Source organism: Panthera tigris, chromosome C2 (genome assembly GCF_018350195.1).
Source record: "Panthera tigris isolate Pti1 chromosome C2, P.tigris_Pti1_mat1.1, whole genome shotgun sequence".
Lineage (NCBI taxonomy): Eukaryota > Metazoa > Chordata > Mammalia > Carnivora > Felidae > Panthera > Panthera tigris.
Window position 1 is genome coordinate 152220383 of NC_056668.1, and position 15891 is coordinate 152236273.

General features: G+C 40.8%; 1 protein-coding gene across 10 annotated transcripts in view; it reads left to right on the top strand.

Annotated features, from left to right (window-relative positions):
* LRRFIP2 (LRR binding FLII interacting protein 2) overlaps nt 1–15891 on the top strand; it is a 107219-nt gene that overhangs the window by 27834 nt on the left and 63494 nt on the right. For 9 of the 10 annotated variants that reach the window (XM_042956633.1, XM_042956632.1, XM_042956635.1 and 6 more), the window contains exon 3: nt 10319–10405. In XM_042956633.1, coding sequence (XP_042812567.1) covers nt 10319–10405 — 87 coding nt within the window. Of the gene's footprint in view, nt 1–10318; nt 10406–12019; nt 12071–15891 lie in introns of all 10 variants that reach the window. The other variant, XM_042956641.1, reaches the window with a different exon arrangement.

A 15891-nucleotide genomic window follows, 5' to 3' on the forward strand; every position in this document is an offset into this window, starting at 1 on the left:
CAACAAAGAATTATCTGGCCCAAATGTCAGTAGGGCCAAGGCTGAGAACCCTGAGACAGGTTCTTTTAGACCGTATTTAGGATTTGGGTCTGTGTCCTAAGAACAGTGGAAAACCATTGAAAGGTTTTGTGTAGGGGCATGACGTGATCAGATCTGTGCCTTGAAAGGATGACTTTAGGGCAGGTTGGAGATTATATCAAAAAGGACATTAGTGGATGTGGGGAGATGAGTCGTGAGACTTTCAGAGGCAGTGGGGGCCTGGCCCAGAGGTATGACGCTGGGCATGTTGAGAGGTGGTTGGGACGGAGAAGTAAGTAGTCGATGCTTGGTGAGTGGCTGTGTTTGGGTAGCAGAGAGGGAAAGGTTTGGATTGTGCATCTGGGTGGTGGTAGGGAACATTCAAGTGGGGAGGAGGCTTGGAGAGGGAGGATCACGGATTTATGTGTATTGTATTTAAGGTGTCCGGGAGGCATCTAAGTGGAGATTATGAAGAGGCAGTTTGTGGATATGGATCAAGAGTTCCAAGGAGAGGTCTGGGCTGTAGATAAAAATTGAGACTTATGAGCATGTAGAAGGTAATTGAAATTGTGAGTATTGGTGAGATTGTCCAGGGAGGAAGTACAGAGTTGAAAGTAATCATTCCTCAGGTTGAGTCCTAAAGCACTCCAAGGATTTCAAGGTCAAGTCTCAAGTCTTAATTCTGACACTTTTTTGATCATCCTTTTGTGTTTGGTTCACATTGTTCTGTGCAAATCAGATTTGTCTGAAAAGCTGACTTCATAGGAAGCAGAGTTATTCTTGTTTAAAATATTTTTGGGGCACCTGGGTGGCTCAGTTGGTTAAGCACCCAATTTTGGCTCAGGTCATGATCTCGCGGCCTGTGGGTTCAAGCCCTGTGTTGGGCTCTGTGCTGACAGCTCAGAGCCTGGAGCCTGCTTCAGATTCTGTGTCTCCCTCTCTCTCTGCTTCCCCACTCACACTCCGTGTCTCTCTCAAAAATGAATGAACATTAGAAAAAAAATTTTTAAGTACTTTCGAGTGTTCTCAACAGTGGTCTTCAAAAATTTATAAAAGGTTATGAAATGTGAGTTAATTTTTCAGAGTTTTGGAGAGTGACTATATTTTTATTTCTACTCAGTTAAAAAAAAATTCTCCCCCTGTACTTACTGTTTTTATTAGACAAATCCTTTGAAAGAGCAAATCTAAGTTGTTTTTAGTCATTTAGAATTCCTTCCAGTGGCATTAATACATGAATGCAACCAGTGTCTGTTGAGTTCAGAACTCTCTCCATTTTTTTTCCCATTTACCCCTGGACCTGAGTCAGAGTTCTGGCTCTGTAGTGGCCAGCGTCACTCTGAGTATCTCCCTGTTCTTGATTTGTTCTTCTAACCAAAATTAACAAGATTTAGTTTTGTGTCAGTGTGATTGAAATATATTTGGTATAGCATTCATTGTCATAATCTTTACCATTCCTGTGACTTACAGGAATTTGGAGAAAAAAGTTCAAACAGCACAGTATCAGTAACCTAAATATGAAGACGTTACTGGCAACACCCTTTGTTTTCTCCCAAAGTATTTCTACTGTGATTCGTAATTTCCCTTTGGTTAGATGTGTCACTGCAGATCCAAAGTTTCAGTTCTCCTGAGTGATCTCTTTGTTAGGTTATATTCAGACTTCAGTAGTAAAGTCTGTAATCTTAAATTTCCTCTCTCATTACAAAAGAATATTTTGCCATCGAAAGGTCTCAATAAAAGGAGTATATAGTCGTTGGACATCAGAAGAAAATGGCTTAAAAATCCCTAGATTTTATCTAATACATGTAGCTGTTTGTGCTCAGAAAAATTTATCCAGTTGGTCTTCAACTACCAAAAACTTTGTAAAAAGTAGCTAACCATAATTACGTTGTAAGATTTAATTAAGAAAAAATGGTACCTGAGATTTTCTACTAAAGGGAAGTTGCTAAGAAATCGAGTAATGATTTTTATTTGTTAGTCTGGAAACCATAGCAACACAATAAATATTATGTCTCAATTTGTCTTTCACGGTTCTTTTGGCATGAGTGTCATGGAAAAATAAACAAAATTGAACACAGTAAACTCTGAGTCTTAGCTACCTGAATTAGTCATTTTCCTTGAATGTTTCACTTTCTAGAATTTTGTATTTCAAGTTTCTTGAAATTAAAGCGTAGTCTGTAAAGATCCAGATTGTATTTTGTCTTTTCTTCTTATGCCAGTTACATGGGTTTTATCTAATGGATATACATGCAGGCTGGCAACTCCACACTTGGCTTGGTTAAGTGCATTTCTGCCAAATTGCAAAGTTTTAATTTGCGTCCCTTGAAAAGTGTTACATGAGCACAGTAGGACAAAAGTTTTAAAGCTAGAGGTTTCTCTTTTTTTTTAAGACATCGAAGTGTGTGTTTTCATGCACTACTCTTTGAAAATATTAAATGCAGGAAGGTTTTGATAATAGTATAATGTTTGGTGATAATTGTTTCAGATTAAAAAAAGATGAGAAAGAAGGGAGAAAGAAGACATTATAAACCAAGTCTAGGGTCCTTTGTTTCACTCCCTAGGCCTATCTTCCCCTACCCCTGTCACCCAACAGGGAACTACTGTAATCAAATCATAAGATACCCTTCCTGTCTATGTTCTAAAAGTTCTAATACATAGCTCCGTGAACAGTATTGTTTTACGGGTTTTTCTGTATTGTTTTCTAAGCGCTCTACAGGCATGCGGGTGTGAAACAAGGAGAACCGTATGGGAAGCTGCCAGGGTGATAACTCAGTATGGCTGGGGAGAGGTTGGGGAATGGGAGGAGGCGATGCTAGAGAGACCGTAGGGACCGATCGTGAAGGGATTTGTGTGCTGCGGAGTTTAAGTTTGGTTTCGCAAGCTGTGGAGGAGCCACTGAAGGGTAAAACCCTTTTCAGGTTTGATTTGTAGCATAACGGGTTCAGCTACCATGTGGAGAATGACTGGTAGGAGGCAGAAATCTAGCCGGGGAGCTGCTGGAGTCATCTTCGCTGGAGGTGCCAAGAGCCTGAGTTAAGGCAGTGATAGCGGGAACGGGGAGGACAGTTTGGATCTTGATGGGAGCCACCTAGTTGACGTTGAGTGACCTCTAATGTACGTGTGTGTGGGGGGGGGGCGTAAAAAAAGAAAGAGGGGCGTTACGTTGATTCTTCACCTCAGGTTTGGGGTGACTGGAACAGAAAGAGGAAGAGCAAGCTGGAAGGAAGGGCTACAGATTCAGTTTGTCATATGTTGTCTCAGGTTCCAGTGGGACAGCCCAAGGAGTTCATCGCCAGTTGGACCAGGACAGTGGGAGAAAAGTCTGAGGCGGACAGAAGACTTACGGGTGGGTCATCAGCGTCACCTTGGAGCCTAGAGTGAAAAGAGGGAGTTAAGCCTGGAAGCTTTGGTTGCGTTAAAATTTAAGGAGCTAGTAGAGAAAAATGAGCTCATGGTAAGTTCTAGGAGGAGAGATCAGAGAGTCATGAGGAAAACTGGGAGATTAGTATTGCAGAAAGCCACGAGCTGAGAGTTTTAAGAAGGAATTGAGTGGTGAGGGATGTTGGAAGTGCAGAACTGACAAGCGAGGGAAGAACGGAAGAATCCTATTGGGCTTGGTAGTTAGAGGTCATTAGTGACCGACTTGCAGGGGCAGTGGCAGGAAGATGATGGGGGCAGGAGCCAGAAGGCAGTCATGTGGAGAGAGGGAGAAACAAGGAGGAGGTGTGAGAAAAGTCGGCTGTGAAGACAAGATAAGGCGGAATCGAACCAGGATGGGATTGTTTGTCCAGTATTTGTTTTTGAAGGATGGGAGGGAGTTTGAACCTACCTAATGAGAAGAACAAGCCAATAAGAGTGAAGACAGAGAAGAGAGATCACCTGGTTGAGGCAAGATCCCTGGGGAAGATGGGGTTCACATCAGAGCACGGAGAGGGTGTGTGTGTGTGTGTGTGTGTCTCGGGAGGGGTATATTTATATTTATATTAAGTTATATAGCTTATAATTAATTTTCTTGCCTTTGAATCTTAGGATGATGGATTCAAGCTATTTTTTTTAAGTAAACATAACTCCCTCCCTCCCCCCCCCAAATAATCCCAAATGAAATTTGACTTGTGAATTGTATTCCAAGGAAACAGTGAGCACTATGCAGTGAATCGGATGGATCCTGCCTTACTTGTCAACCCACTGGACGGATGGAAGATTTATGATAGGATTGGTTTCAGTTGAGTTTCTTATCTGGAAGGCCACTGGGAGCCACCGTAGTTTTATTTTAGCCTGCTCTCCTGCGTTTGTTTTACCAAAGGAGTAACAGAATCCAAATTTGTGTAAGGATGATTTTGAGCATCGGATACCACAAAATATATTATGGCTAATCATATTTTACGTGGGGATGTTTTATCTCACTTGTTCCTTGGTGTTGCAGATAGATTATTTGAACAGTGTGTAGTATGGGAATAGCAAGGATGGGAGGAGAGTGGGGATGGAGAAAGTGAAGTTAGAATGAGGGAATGAAGTATTCTGGCTGAAAGTGGTAAGAGCCTGCTTGGGAGAGGGGGAGTCTTTTGGAATGGAAAGCAAAGGTGGGAACCAAGGGATATTATAAAGGAAGATTTGGTTAGGAAGTGGGAGGCCCTGAGACTTTTGGTCTTGAACAAGCGTGGCAAAGGTTCCATTTCTAGAATTGGAAGGTAGGGGAACAGAGCCTCTTCACTGGGGGAAGATGAGGCCTCTGTGGAAGATGGTTGATGTTTTGAGGAATTGCTAAACTGTTTTGAATAGTGGCTGCGCCGTTTACCTTTCCAGCGTTTAAGGGTGCTGATTTCTCCGCATCTTTGCCAACACTAGTTACTTACTTATTTTTAATTTTACACGTCCTAGTGGGTGTGAAATATCTCAGTGTGGTTTTGATTTGCATTTCCCTAATGGCTAATGATGTTGAGTATCTCTTCATGTGCTTATTGGCCGTTTGTGCATCTTCTTTACAGACATACCTAGTCAAATCCTTTGCCCATTTTATTTATTTAAACATTTTTTTTTTTTTTTTTTACATTTATTTATTTTCTGAGAGACATAGAGCACAAGTTGGGGAGGGACAGAGAGAGAAGGAGACACAGAATCCGAAGCAGGCTTCAGGCTCCGAGCTGTCAGCACACAGCCCGACGCAGGGCTCGAACCCACCAACCGTGAGATCATGACCTGAGTTGAAGTTGGACACTTAACCGACTGAGCCACCCAGGCGCCCCCCCCTTTGCCCATTTTAAAATGGAGTTATGTATCTTTTTATTGAATCTCATCTTTTCTTTCTCTTTCTTTCCTTCTTTCTTTCTCTTTCTTTCTTTCTTTTTCTTTCTTTCTTTCTTTCTTTCTTTCTTTTTCTTTCTTTCTTTCTTTCTTTCTCTTTTCTTTCTTTCTTTCTTTCTTTCTTTCTTTCTTTCTTTCTTTCTTTCTTTCTTTCTTTCTCCTTCTCCTCCTTCTCCTTCTCCTCCTTCTCCTCCTCCTCCTTCTTCTTCTCCTCCTCCTCCTCCTCCTCCTCCCCCCCTCCTCCTCCTCCTCCCCCTCCTCCTCCTCCTTCTCCTTCTCTTCTCCTTCTCCTTCTCCTTCCAAGTTTTAATCTAAATTTCCACCTTCCTTGATGTGGCCTCTTCTGTCCCTCTAGTTGTGCAGTTGTTATGTTAGTCCTCAGGTCAATTTTATGGGTATTCAGAATGATTTGATAGTATCTAGTTGTGTTCTAGGGTGAAGATAAGCATAGGGTCCTCCTACGATGCCACCATCCTGGCTTGCAAACCCACACAATATTTTTACTTTCTTAAATTCCAAAAGAGGATAATACAAAATCTTTTTTTTTTTTTTAATTTTTTTTTTAACGTTTATTTATTTTTGAGACAGAGACAGAGCATGAATGAGGGAGGGGCAGAGAGAGAGGGAGACACAGAATCGGAAGCAGGCTCCAGGCTCTGAGCCATCAGCCCAGAGGCCGACGCGGGGCTCGAACTCACGGACCGTGAGATCGTGACCTGAGCTGAAGTCGGACGCTTAACCGACTGAGCCACCCAGGCGCCCCACAAAATCTTGATGGTAAAGGGAGAGTCTTTAATGTAGAAGGTACTCAAACCATTGTGGTTAGTTCTCAGCTTTTCCTACAAGTTCTTTCTTAGCGGTCACTGTACGATTCTAATTATTACGTTGAGTAGTACAGTGAATGTCTTAACACATTTGGAATGTTTCTAAATTAACACAGCCTAAAGCAGTTTTGTTCCAGGGGTGATCGAGTCCCATGATTTTTCCTGCTGTCATTTTCTTTTTCCATTTGCCCCAAGAATTTAGTAGGAAAGGGACTTAAATCTATCCAAATATAGCTTTACTTTTTGTACTATAATTTTCATTGTCCTAAGAAGAATAAATTTCTATACTTATGTGATTGCATATTTCCTTTAATCAGACTTACTGTGTCTAATATTTGAAAGCAGAACGATCAGAAAAATTTTTAGAAACCTAGTCCATTGACCTGCTTGATTTCACAGGTAACTTGTGAACCCATATTTCCAGTTCCTAAATTTTCTTGTTTATTTTAAAAGTTTGAATCATGGCACTCCCGGGTGGCTCGTTGGTTGAGTGTCTGACTCTTAATTTCGGCCCAGGTCATTATCCCAGGGCTGTGGGATCAAGCCCTGCATTCGACCATATGCCTGTTTAGGATTCTCTCTCCCTCTCTCTCTCTCTCTCTCTCTCTCTCTTTTTCTCTCTCTCTCTCTCTCTTTCTCCCTCTCCCTCTCCCCCTCCTTCTGCCCCTTCCTTGAATGTGCTCTCTCTTTCTATCTCTCTCTCTCTCTCTCAAAAAAAAAAAAAAAAGTTTGAGTCATATCAGCTTAAAGACCCTGCAACACTTAAATGATTTAGGCTCCTGAATAATTCTGATTTCATGTCTTATGCTAACTTTAACTTTTTTTTGGTAAAATACATGTAACATAATTTACCATTTTAATCATTAAGTATATAGTTCAGTGTCATTGAGTACATTTACGTTGTTGTCTGACCATCGCTATTATCCATCTTCAGAACTTTTTCATCGTCTTATACTGAAACCCTGTACCCATTAAGTAAAAACTCCCCATTTCTCCCTTCCCTCCAGCCCCTTAGAACCACTGTTCAACTTTCTATCCCCACTGTTCAGTTTTATTCTAGGTACTTCAAATAATTAGAATCACACAACATTTGTACTTCCGTATCTGGCTTATTTCACTTAACATAACGTTTTCAAGATTCATCTATGTTTTAGCATATGTCAAAATGTTCTTCCTTTTAAAAGCTGAATCATATTCTCCTGTATGGATATAACACATTTCGTTTATTCATCCATTGATGGGCATTGGGTTGTTTCTACTTTTTGGCTGTTATGGATAAGGCTGATTTGAACATTGGCATATAGATCTCTGTTGGACTCTTTGATTTCAGTTCTTTTGTGTATGTACCCAGGTACGGAATGATCGGATCAAATGGTCATTCCATGTTTAACTTTTTTTTTTTTTTTTTACCAACTTTGTTTTAAACTTAATTTTTTGTGATCCTTTATTGTTATGTCCCATTTATTTTCCTTCTCTGAGTGTGTGTTAAGACGAATCTGTACTAACTTTCGTGCAGTATTCAGAGGAGAAAATGCTAGTGTCACTACCTAGAAGTGTCCTGTGTGTGCCTGTAATTTGTCTATTCCATTGGATCGGTACACGTATGCAGTGCAGGCTTTGTCTGCTGGGTTGGAATCTCCTGTAGCTGCTTGCTGTTCCTGCTATCAGTACTGCCTCAGGCATCTGTTAGCAATGTGTAGAAAAATACTAAGATAAAGTCATTTTAAATCCTGTTGACTTTTTTTAAGCTTGCTGTTTAGTGACCTTCTTCAGTACCCTCTCCAAGGGAGGCATATCTGAGTTTGGACAGAGGATGAGGAACAGGGAAGGGCATTTTTGTGGCTGTGAAGCCCGTGTTCTTTCTGTTACACTGCAGCCAGGTTCCCTGCCCTTTCATTGCAAAAGAAATCCTTACTGGGGAGTAGATTTCAATTATCTGTAATTTAGATTTGGTGAAAGAAAGATAGTGAGCCATTTTAGTATAGATTGTACAGAATGGGCCATAGATCTTGGATGAAATGGGCATTATGGAGAAATTTCTAAGGAAGGCCACAAATACAAAGCTAATAACGTGGAAATGACAATCCCAACACATTGCTCTGGCTTTTCTTAAATAAAAAAAAAAAAAAGAGGTTTGAAAATTTTCCCTAGAAAAGTGATACTTTGTAATTTAAAAATGTATTTGCGATCTGCTGAAGCATAACTTAGCCTTGAAGTGTTTTTCTATAAAATAACAAACTCTAGTAAGAAAGTGGTGTCTATCTAGTCAAAAGGGTAAGGAAGGCAGGAATAGCTTTTTTAAAGATAAGAGGCCAATGAAAAATTCATGTGAGAAGATTAATTGCCCTGGCCGTGTCATTGTTTAAAGCTTGAGGTTGGCAGATTGCAGTTTAGGGTTTTTGTTACCAAAAGGCCAGTTAATCAGACTGGGAAAGTGCCAGAATTGAGGTGGTTGAATAAGTGTTAGCTGTTCAGCTGTCTCCTCTTCTTAGAAGCCTGCTGCGACCGTGCCGGGCAAAACTAACTGTTCTTCCTGCACCCCTTCCTGGAGCGTTGTGTTTCTGCGTCCCTCAGCTGGACTGAAGACTTTGGGGCAGAGATGTCACATCTTCCCCTGCATTCTCAGCACCGAGCACAATAGCTTCCTCACCATAATCTTTTAAATATTGGCCGAGTCTTAGTGTGAGACTCGGGCATGGAAGAAGAAACTGCTGTAGTTATCAGGGGGTGATCCGAATCAGAGTTAGGTAGGATGTGGCCAAGAACAGGGGAAACCACTGCCAGATAGACATCATTGAGAAGATTTTTACGTTTCATGTGGTAGGTCACGCTGTTTCCCTGTGTCATTTCCTCGGTGCTTTGGTCCATGGCCTGACATTCTTCTGTTTATTTAGCAGACGTTGATTGAGACGCGGAAGTTGTGGGAGTGACAGAAGTGTGTAATTTTGATACAGTGTCGTAGAGCCACAGTAGAGACGTTTGTATGTAGATGGAATGGGGAAAAGCTTCATAACAGGTCACATTTTAGCCGAAGAGGAGAGGGGATCCCTCTCGCCAGGCAGACAGTGTGTGAAGAGAGGCTTAATGGGACACACTGGAGTCTGGGATGGAGCGAGGAGGCCTGCAGCTGGTGCACGTGGGACAAGTCCTGGGACATAAGGGGGAGATCTGACTGAGAGGAATTATATCTGTGCTGGGCCCCCCCTCCCCTCCCTTCCCCTCCCCGTCTTTGTGCTAATCTGTGGAATTTTGTTTTAGCCATAAGGGAGGGGGAGCCAGTGGTGGATTTTATACAGCTTAATGACATGATCAGAAATGTGTTTTGAAAGGCAGACTGACAGTCCCGTCACCAGGTAGAAGATGAATTATAGGGTAGCTTCTGGAGGCAGGTAGATGGGTTTGAAGGCATGGCGGTTGCAGTGTTCGAGCAAGAGATGAGTTCCTATTGTATGATGTCCCCGGTAGGAAATTTCCAAAATAGGCAAATCCACAGAGACAGAAAGTAGGGTTGGTGGTTTCTAGGAGCTGGGAGGAGGAGGACGGAGGGGTGCCTGTAACGGGCATTTTTGGGGTGAGGAAAATATCCTGGAATCAGACAGTAGTGATGATCATCGTGCAACCTTGTGACTGTACTGCTGAAAACCACCAAATTGTAGAGTTGTAGGTGGTGAATTCGATGGCATGTGACTCACATACGAGTTTAAAGGGAGGGAGATGTGAAGAGCTCCCCAGTCGGTCAGAAACAGCATAAGGAAGGCTGAGTTGGGGTGCGAGAAACCCAGCGTAGAGGATTGGCAGTGCTTGGAGACTGGATATTGGCAATGCCCAAGATGAAATAGAGACTGCTTCTGAAGCTTCTAATTTGTAGGAGTGAATTGATAGGGAAAGAAATTCTGGAAAAAGCAAGTTTGCAGAGACGTAAGAAGACGTTTAATGAGTTGTGTGAAATGTTTGAATCAAAGCGAGCACTTAAAAGGAAAGGCCCAGATCGCAGGAGAGACTAGGGGGCAGAACAGAGACACGAGTGCGCGGGAGCGGAGTGAGGCAGCTGATAGAGAGGGTATCTCTTCCCCCCGCACCCCCTTTGAATGGTCATGTCCCATCTGCCCCTTAACCTCAAAGCTGGTGGAGGTCAGTGTTGTTTGTAAATGAAGCTGAATCTTTCTATTACTTTTCAGGCAGAGGCAAGGCTGGCAGCCAAACGGGCTGCTCGGGCAGAAGCGAGAGACATACGCATGAGAGAACTGGAGCGACAACAGAAAGAGGTAATTTGGGGGTGATCCTCGTTTCCTCATTTCATGCCAGTGTCAAAGAAATCAATACTTGGCTGGTTTCCTTTCTTTCCTTCCTTCCTTCCTTCCTTCCTTCCTTCCTTCCTTCCTTCCTTCCTTCCTCCTTCCTCCCTCCCCCTCTCCTCCCCTCCCTTTTCTTTCTTTCTTTCTTTCTTTCTTTCTTTCTTTCTTTCTTTCTTTCTTTCTTCCTTCCTTCCTTCCTTCCTTCCTTCCTTCCTTCCTTCCTTCCTTTCTTCCTTCCTTCCTTCCTTCCTTCCTTTCCTTCTTTCCTTCTTCTTTTTCTCTTTCTTTCTTTCTTTCCTTTTCTTTCTTTCTTTCTTCCTCCTTTCCTTTCCCTCTTTCTTTCTTTCTTTCTTTCTTTCTTTCTTTCTTTCTTTCTTTCCAGAGTTATTTATTTATTTATTTATTGGCTAGTTTCCTTCTGATGGAGTATATCTGATTCATGTTGAAACACTGGGAATAGTTTGACCTGATGTGTGTATTTTAACAAGCCATTCTGTGTCAGCAAATTAAATGCAATCTTCCTTTAAATAATAACAGCAGACACCTACACAGCTCTTGCTATGTACATTGTAATAAGTTGTTACGGTATGAAAAGTGCTTTACTTATATCAGGGAGAATCAGCTTAGAGGAGACAAAGTTATTTACTATAGTCCTAATTGTCCTAGAGTTTTGGTTAATTGTATAATGATATCTACATAGTAAAACACTGTGAAGTCATTCAACCTTGTAGTTGTTAAGCATATTTAATAATGGAGGAAGGTATTCACGTAAGAAAATTTAAAAAAAAACAAAAACAAACCCAGCTGTAAGACTGACTGGTAGGACTTCCATCGTGTGTTACAAAAACTAGTATCCATATATAGGGTCAAAAACTACTAGAAAGAAATGATTACTATCAATACTTTGGTTTGTCATTGGTGGAATTGATTGGTTTTGTTTTCTTCTTAATGCTTTTCTATAGTTCATAAATTTGAATATACCTTTATCAGAAAGAAAACCAAAAAAAAAAAAAAATTCATAGAAATTGGGCTTCTTTAAAATGAAACAAATATTCTTTTTTTTTTTTTTAGTCCTTCCATTCTGAGATTGACTGGCTCTGAAAATTCACATAAAAAATACTTTGGATGCCATATTGGTATAAAGGGGAAAACACCTGCAGAGTAGTATTCAACACTTTATTTTGATATTGATGGTGGATCTTCCGCTAATGGTTTACAGAGGACTGTGTAGACTTTATTCACAAACTCAAAAACAGTTGATACATATGCTGCTTTTAACTTCATATATACTTTCAAATATTGAATGCAGGTCTTGGCTTAAGATGAAAATGTTGCAGTGCATTATAGGAAATTATAGGGAGATGGTTACTAAGCATAAGTTCCATTTCCTCTGAACTACAGAGGGCCGTATATCTCTTCCTTATTGAACACAGTTAACTTCGTGATTTTCTGTATTTTGAACGTGTAGCTTATGTCGAGCTAATGATCACTGCCCCTCAGGGAAGATGTATATGATTGATTGAAGACTTTTGAGAGCATGCCGTATGTTGGAAACTTCAGTTTATGAAACTTTTGTATTTGTAGCACTGTCATTATTCCTTTGACCGGAAATGGGGACAGATTCACAAGTGGCTGGTAGGCCAGGATTGCCTGTCCGCATGTTGTGATCGGTTGCTGAAATAACACAGTCTTGAAGTAAACATTGACTAATCGTTTGCCAAGTAGGAGTGTTTGGCATGTTTGAACCTAAAGGTCAGAGAGAGTCTCTTCTGGCTGTAGTGGACCAAACGTGTACTTAGAGTCCACCTATTTTCTCTCGTAGTCTAGCCTCACACTTGTGTCATGAGTGCTCTTGACCAAGGAAGACTAAGTAAATGGATGTGTTTTCTTCCTCTGTGTTTGTTCTTGTCTCCCTCAAATTCGCCCTTCCTTCTTTACTCCTCTCCTTCCTGCCTCCTCTCCCCGCTATCTCCTTCCCTCTCCCCCTTTCTTTCTCTTTTTTTTAAAAAACACTAGGCAGAAATGTCCTCATTGAGAGATGGTGGCCCAAGTCATTCTTGAATTTTCTGTGGAAATTACTCTTCTGTTTTCAGTTCTCTCGGCTCCTTTTGGAGTCTTCTCTACCACCGTTCCCAATGTTTTAGTCACAGGAGCAAATTGCGAACCAGTAGAATATTCGTACTTAGGAAGCATTCCTAAATTTGAGCTTTTTTCAGTGTTGTAACTTCCCCAGATGTCTCCTCCTGCAGAGCTTCTTAACCCAGGACGTGAACAGGCTTGGGAGAGGAGCAGGAAGCCTGAAAATCTGCAGAGTGTTGAATACATGGATATTTTTAATGAAATGTCCACAGGTGTTAACGATCACCAGATTCTCAAGGGAATCTTTGACCCCTAAAGGGTTAGGAACCACTAATTGCTGTTAAACAAGACATTTTTATAAGCAAATTCCTTCTGTAGCGGTATTTTGAAGTACATCTGGAATTAAAATATTTATGACTGTATTGATCTACAGATTTGAAACTTTATCACACTTCTCATGATATTTTAGAAAGGAGAGAAAGATGATGTTTGGTTACTTAAAATTAAGTGAGTTCTCATGTATGTGTTTCTTACTTTCGAATGGAATCTGCCCTTGTTACTAAAGCTAGCCTAATTGGTTTTATTTAAAGTGTCTTCTGCATGAAACTGGGTTATCTTACTGATAATGCATTAGGAACATTTTGTGTGACTCAAGGACATCACTTTTGCTTGCAAATTTTCCATGGAAATATTAGCTTAATTTTTTAAAATTACATATTATAATTCTAAAATTAAATTGTCTGATTTTATTAGGGCAGACCGACAAACACATGAAAGAAGAAAAGCCTATATTAAAAGTCTGATATTTGATTCTTATATTCAAAGGCCATGAAGATAAACATTTTTTTTTTTTTTTTATCTCTGTGAAATGTGTGCAGTTCAGGCAGTGAATGCACTAGATTGTCACAGAAGGGGGAGTGTTTTTGGGTTTGGAGGCTTAGAATGTAAATGGTGACTAACTCAAGTCCTGAATGATAGCTGGGACTCGCAGAGGACATGGGGTTTAGTTTCAGAGGGGAACAGTGATCACTTAACCCCTTCGGACACTTGCTTTTACTCTTTTCAAACTAATTTTTCCTTTCACTTCTCACCTTAGCTCTGTTTCTCTGACTGCTTTCTGTTTGTGAACCTACAGAAGTTGGCATGTAATAGTCACAATATAAAATATAAAGAATAATAAATGTATAATAAACCAAACATATACAAAAAGTAGGATTGTCTGTTATCAGAAGGAAAAATCCTCCCGTGTTAGAAATTTCTCCTAAGTTTAACACTTCGTGTGTGTGTGTGTGTGTGTGTGTGCGTGCGCGCGCGTGTGATGTTGGGAAGTGAACAGGGAAAGCGAGGGCACGGGGCTCAGGAAGGAGCTAACTCTGAGCACGCCTCCGTATGCCAGCGCTGTGTGAGTGCTTTCACACACGTCAGCATTTCGCACGATAGGAGAGGTACCACCATCTCCATTTTCTGGGTCGGGTGACGAAGGATTGGTGAAGTCAGCAACTTGCTCAGCCCCTGGCAGAGCCAGAATTCAAGGGTTGGGGAGAGCACCACGTCTGCCAGTGGGTTGGGAGGTGAAAGGACCGAGCTGAAAGGGCCTCGGTCTTTGTGGGCCTCCAGATAGTCCTAGCGCGTGGCCAGGGCTTCCGTTTGTAAACTGGGCGTCCCCATCAGGAGCATGTTGGTGACCTGGAAGAGAACGTGCCATTTCTGAGGTTTCCTAATTTGAAACTGAGGGAGCGGCTCTAGCCTTGACTTAAATATTTCTTGTTGACAGAGAACATGGCCAGGTCTCCTCACGGGGTTGTGGTCTTCTTTCTTAATAAAATCACTTCACCCCCTCATCAGGTGAACTTTGAAAAACAGGCTACATTTCATTTCCACTAATTTAATTTAAATGTATCAAAACGATTTTCCAGAAAGCCTTGAACAAATATATATGCATCTTTGCAGGCATTGCCCTATTTTTGCCACCTTGGATCCTTTATGCTACTAAGGACTTCCAGGACAATAAAAATGGATTGTTTCCCAGATGGTGGAAGAGAAGGATAGTCAGCCCTGTAGTTGGTACATAGAAACACAGGGTGCCGAATTTTTTTTTCTCTTGGCCCCTGGTGCTATTAATTCAGGAAAAGCCAATTGACAATTTAAAATACTATTCTAGAAATATGGGAGAAGTGAAGCTGGTTGTTCTTCCAGAGAAGGAGAAATCTCTCAGTAAAAGCCAGACTACCTGGCCATTTTCTTTATGCTCTTATTATATGATCAGTGTGAATTTAGCCAGGAAAGGATGGTCTCTTTATGGTTCAGTGTTCTACTGAGTCAGAATATCCGAATGCTAGTCCCAGCTTTCTGTCTTTGTAGATTCCTACTTAATCTTTTTGAGTTGTGATTTCCTTTACTTTAAAACGAAGGGATCAGACTATATAATCTCTCAGGACCTTTCTAGCACTTAAAAGTAATTCTAGGGTTGGTGCTAGGGTCTTTTATATAAGGGTTTCCTTCTCTTTCATATTTGCCACTGTGCAGAAGTATTCAAAGTCAATAATTTACAACAACCTAAATGCCTGCCTTTTTATGCAAAAGTAGTGCTACATGGCAGCCTCTTAAAATATGTGCTTTGTGTCTTTTTTGGTGTAATAAAAATCTGCTTAAGCTTGCCTTACTATTTATACAGTCACCACTAGCCATATGTGGATAATTAGATTAAAAATAAAAACTTCATTCATCAGTTGCACTTCTAGCATTTCAGGTGGTCAGTAGCCACATGTGGCCAGTGGCTAGCATATTAGCACAAAGAGAACGTTTCCATTTTTATCACAAAGTTCTGGTGGACAGGGCTGGCTTAAGGGGTAGTTTATGACTGGAATAAACTATATTCTCTCACTTTATATTAACTGGCCTGTATGGGTTTACATGTTATTCTGTAGTCTTCTAAGGTCTTTTTAGGCCATTTTTTCCCAAATGGGATTAGAAAGAAAGGCTGTGTAAGGTATTTTTATTAAGAATTATTTTTATAGTAGTATAATTAAAAATAAATATGAATTCATCTGTCTTTACTGCATCTCTCATCGGCTCTGCTATTTTTAGAGGTAGGTTTTTAAAAAGTGCTCTTGTGTGGCAGGTGGAATGAAAATAAAGGGTAAAGAAAGGGAAGCAAAAGTAATATAAAAACAGGGAGGGGGACAAAACATAAGAGACTCTGAAATATAGAGAACAAACCGAAGGTTGCTGGGGAGTTGTGGGGGGGGGGGGCGCTAAATGGGCATTAAGGAATCTACTCCTGAAATCATTGTTGGACTATATGCTAACTAACTTGGATGGAAATTTAAAAATAAATAAATTATATTAAAAAAAAAAAGAGTAAAGGGAAGATTGAA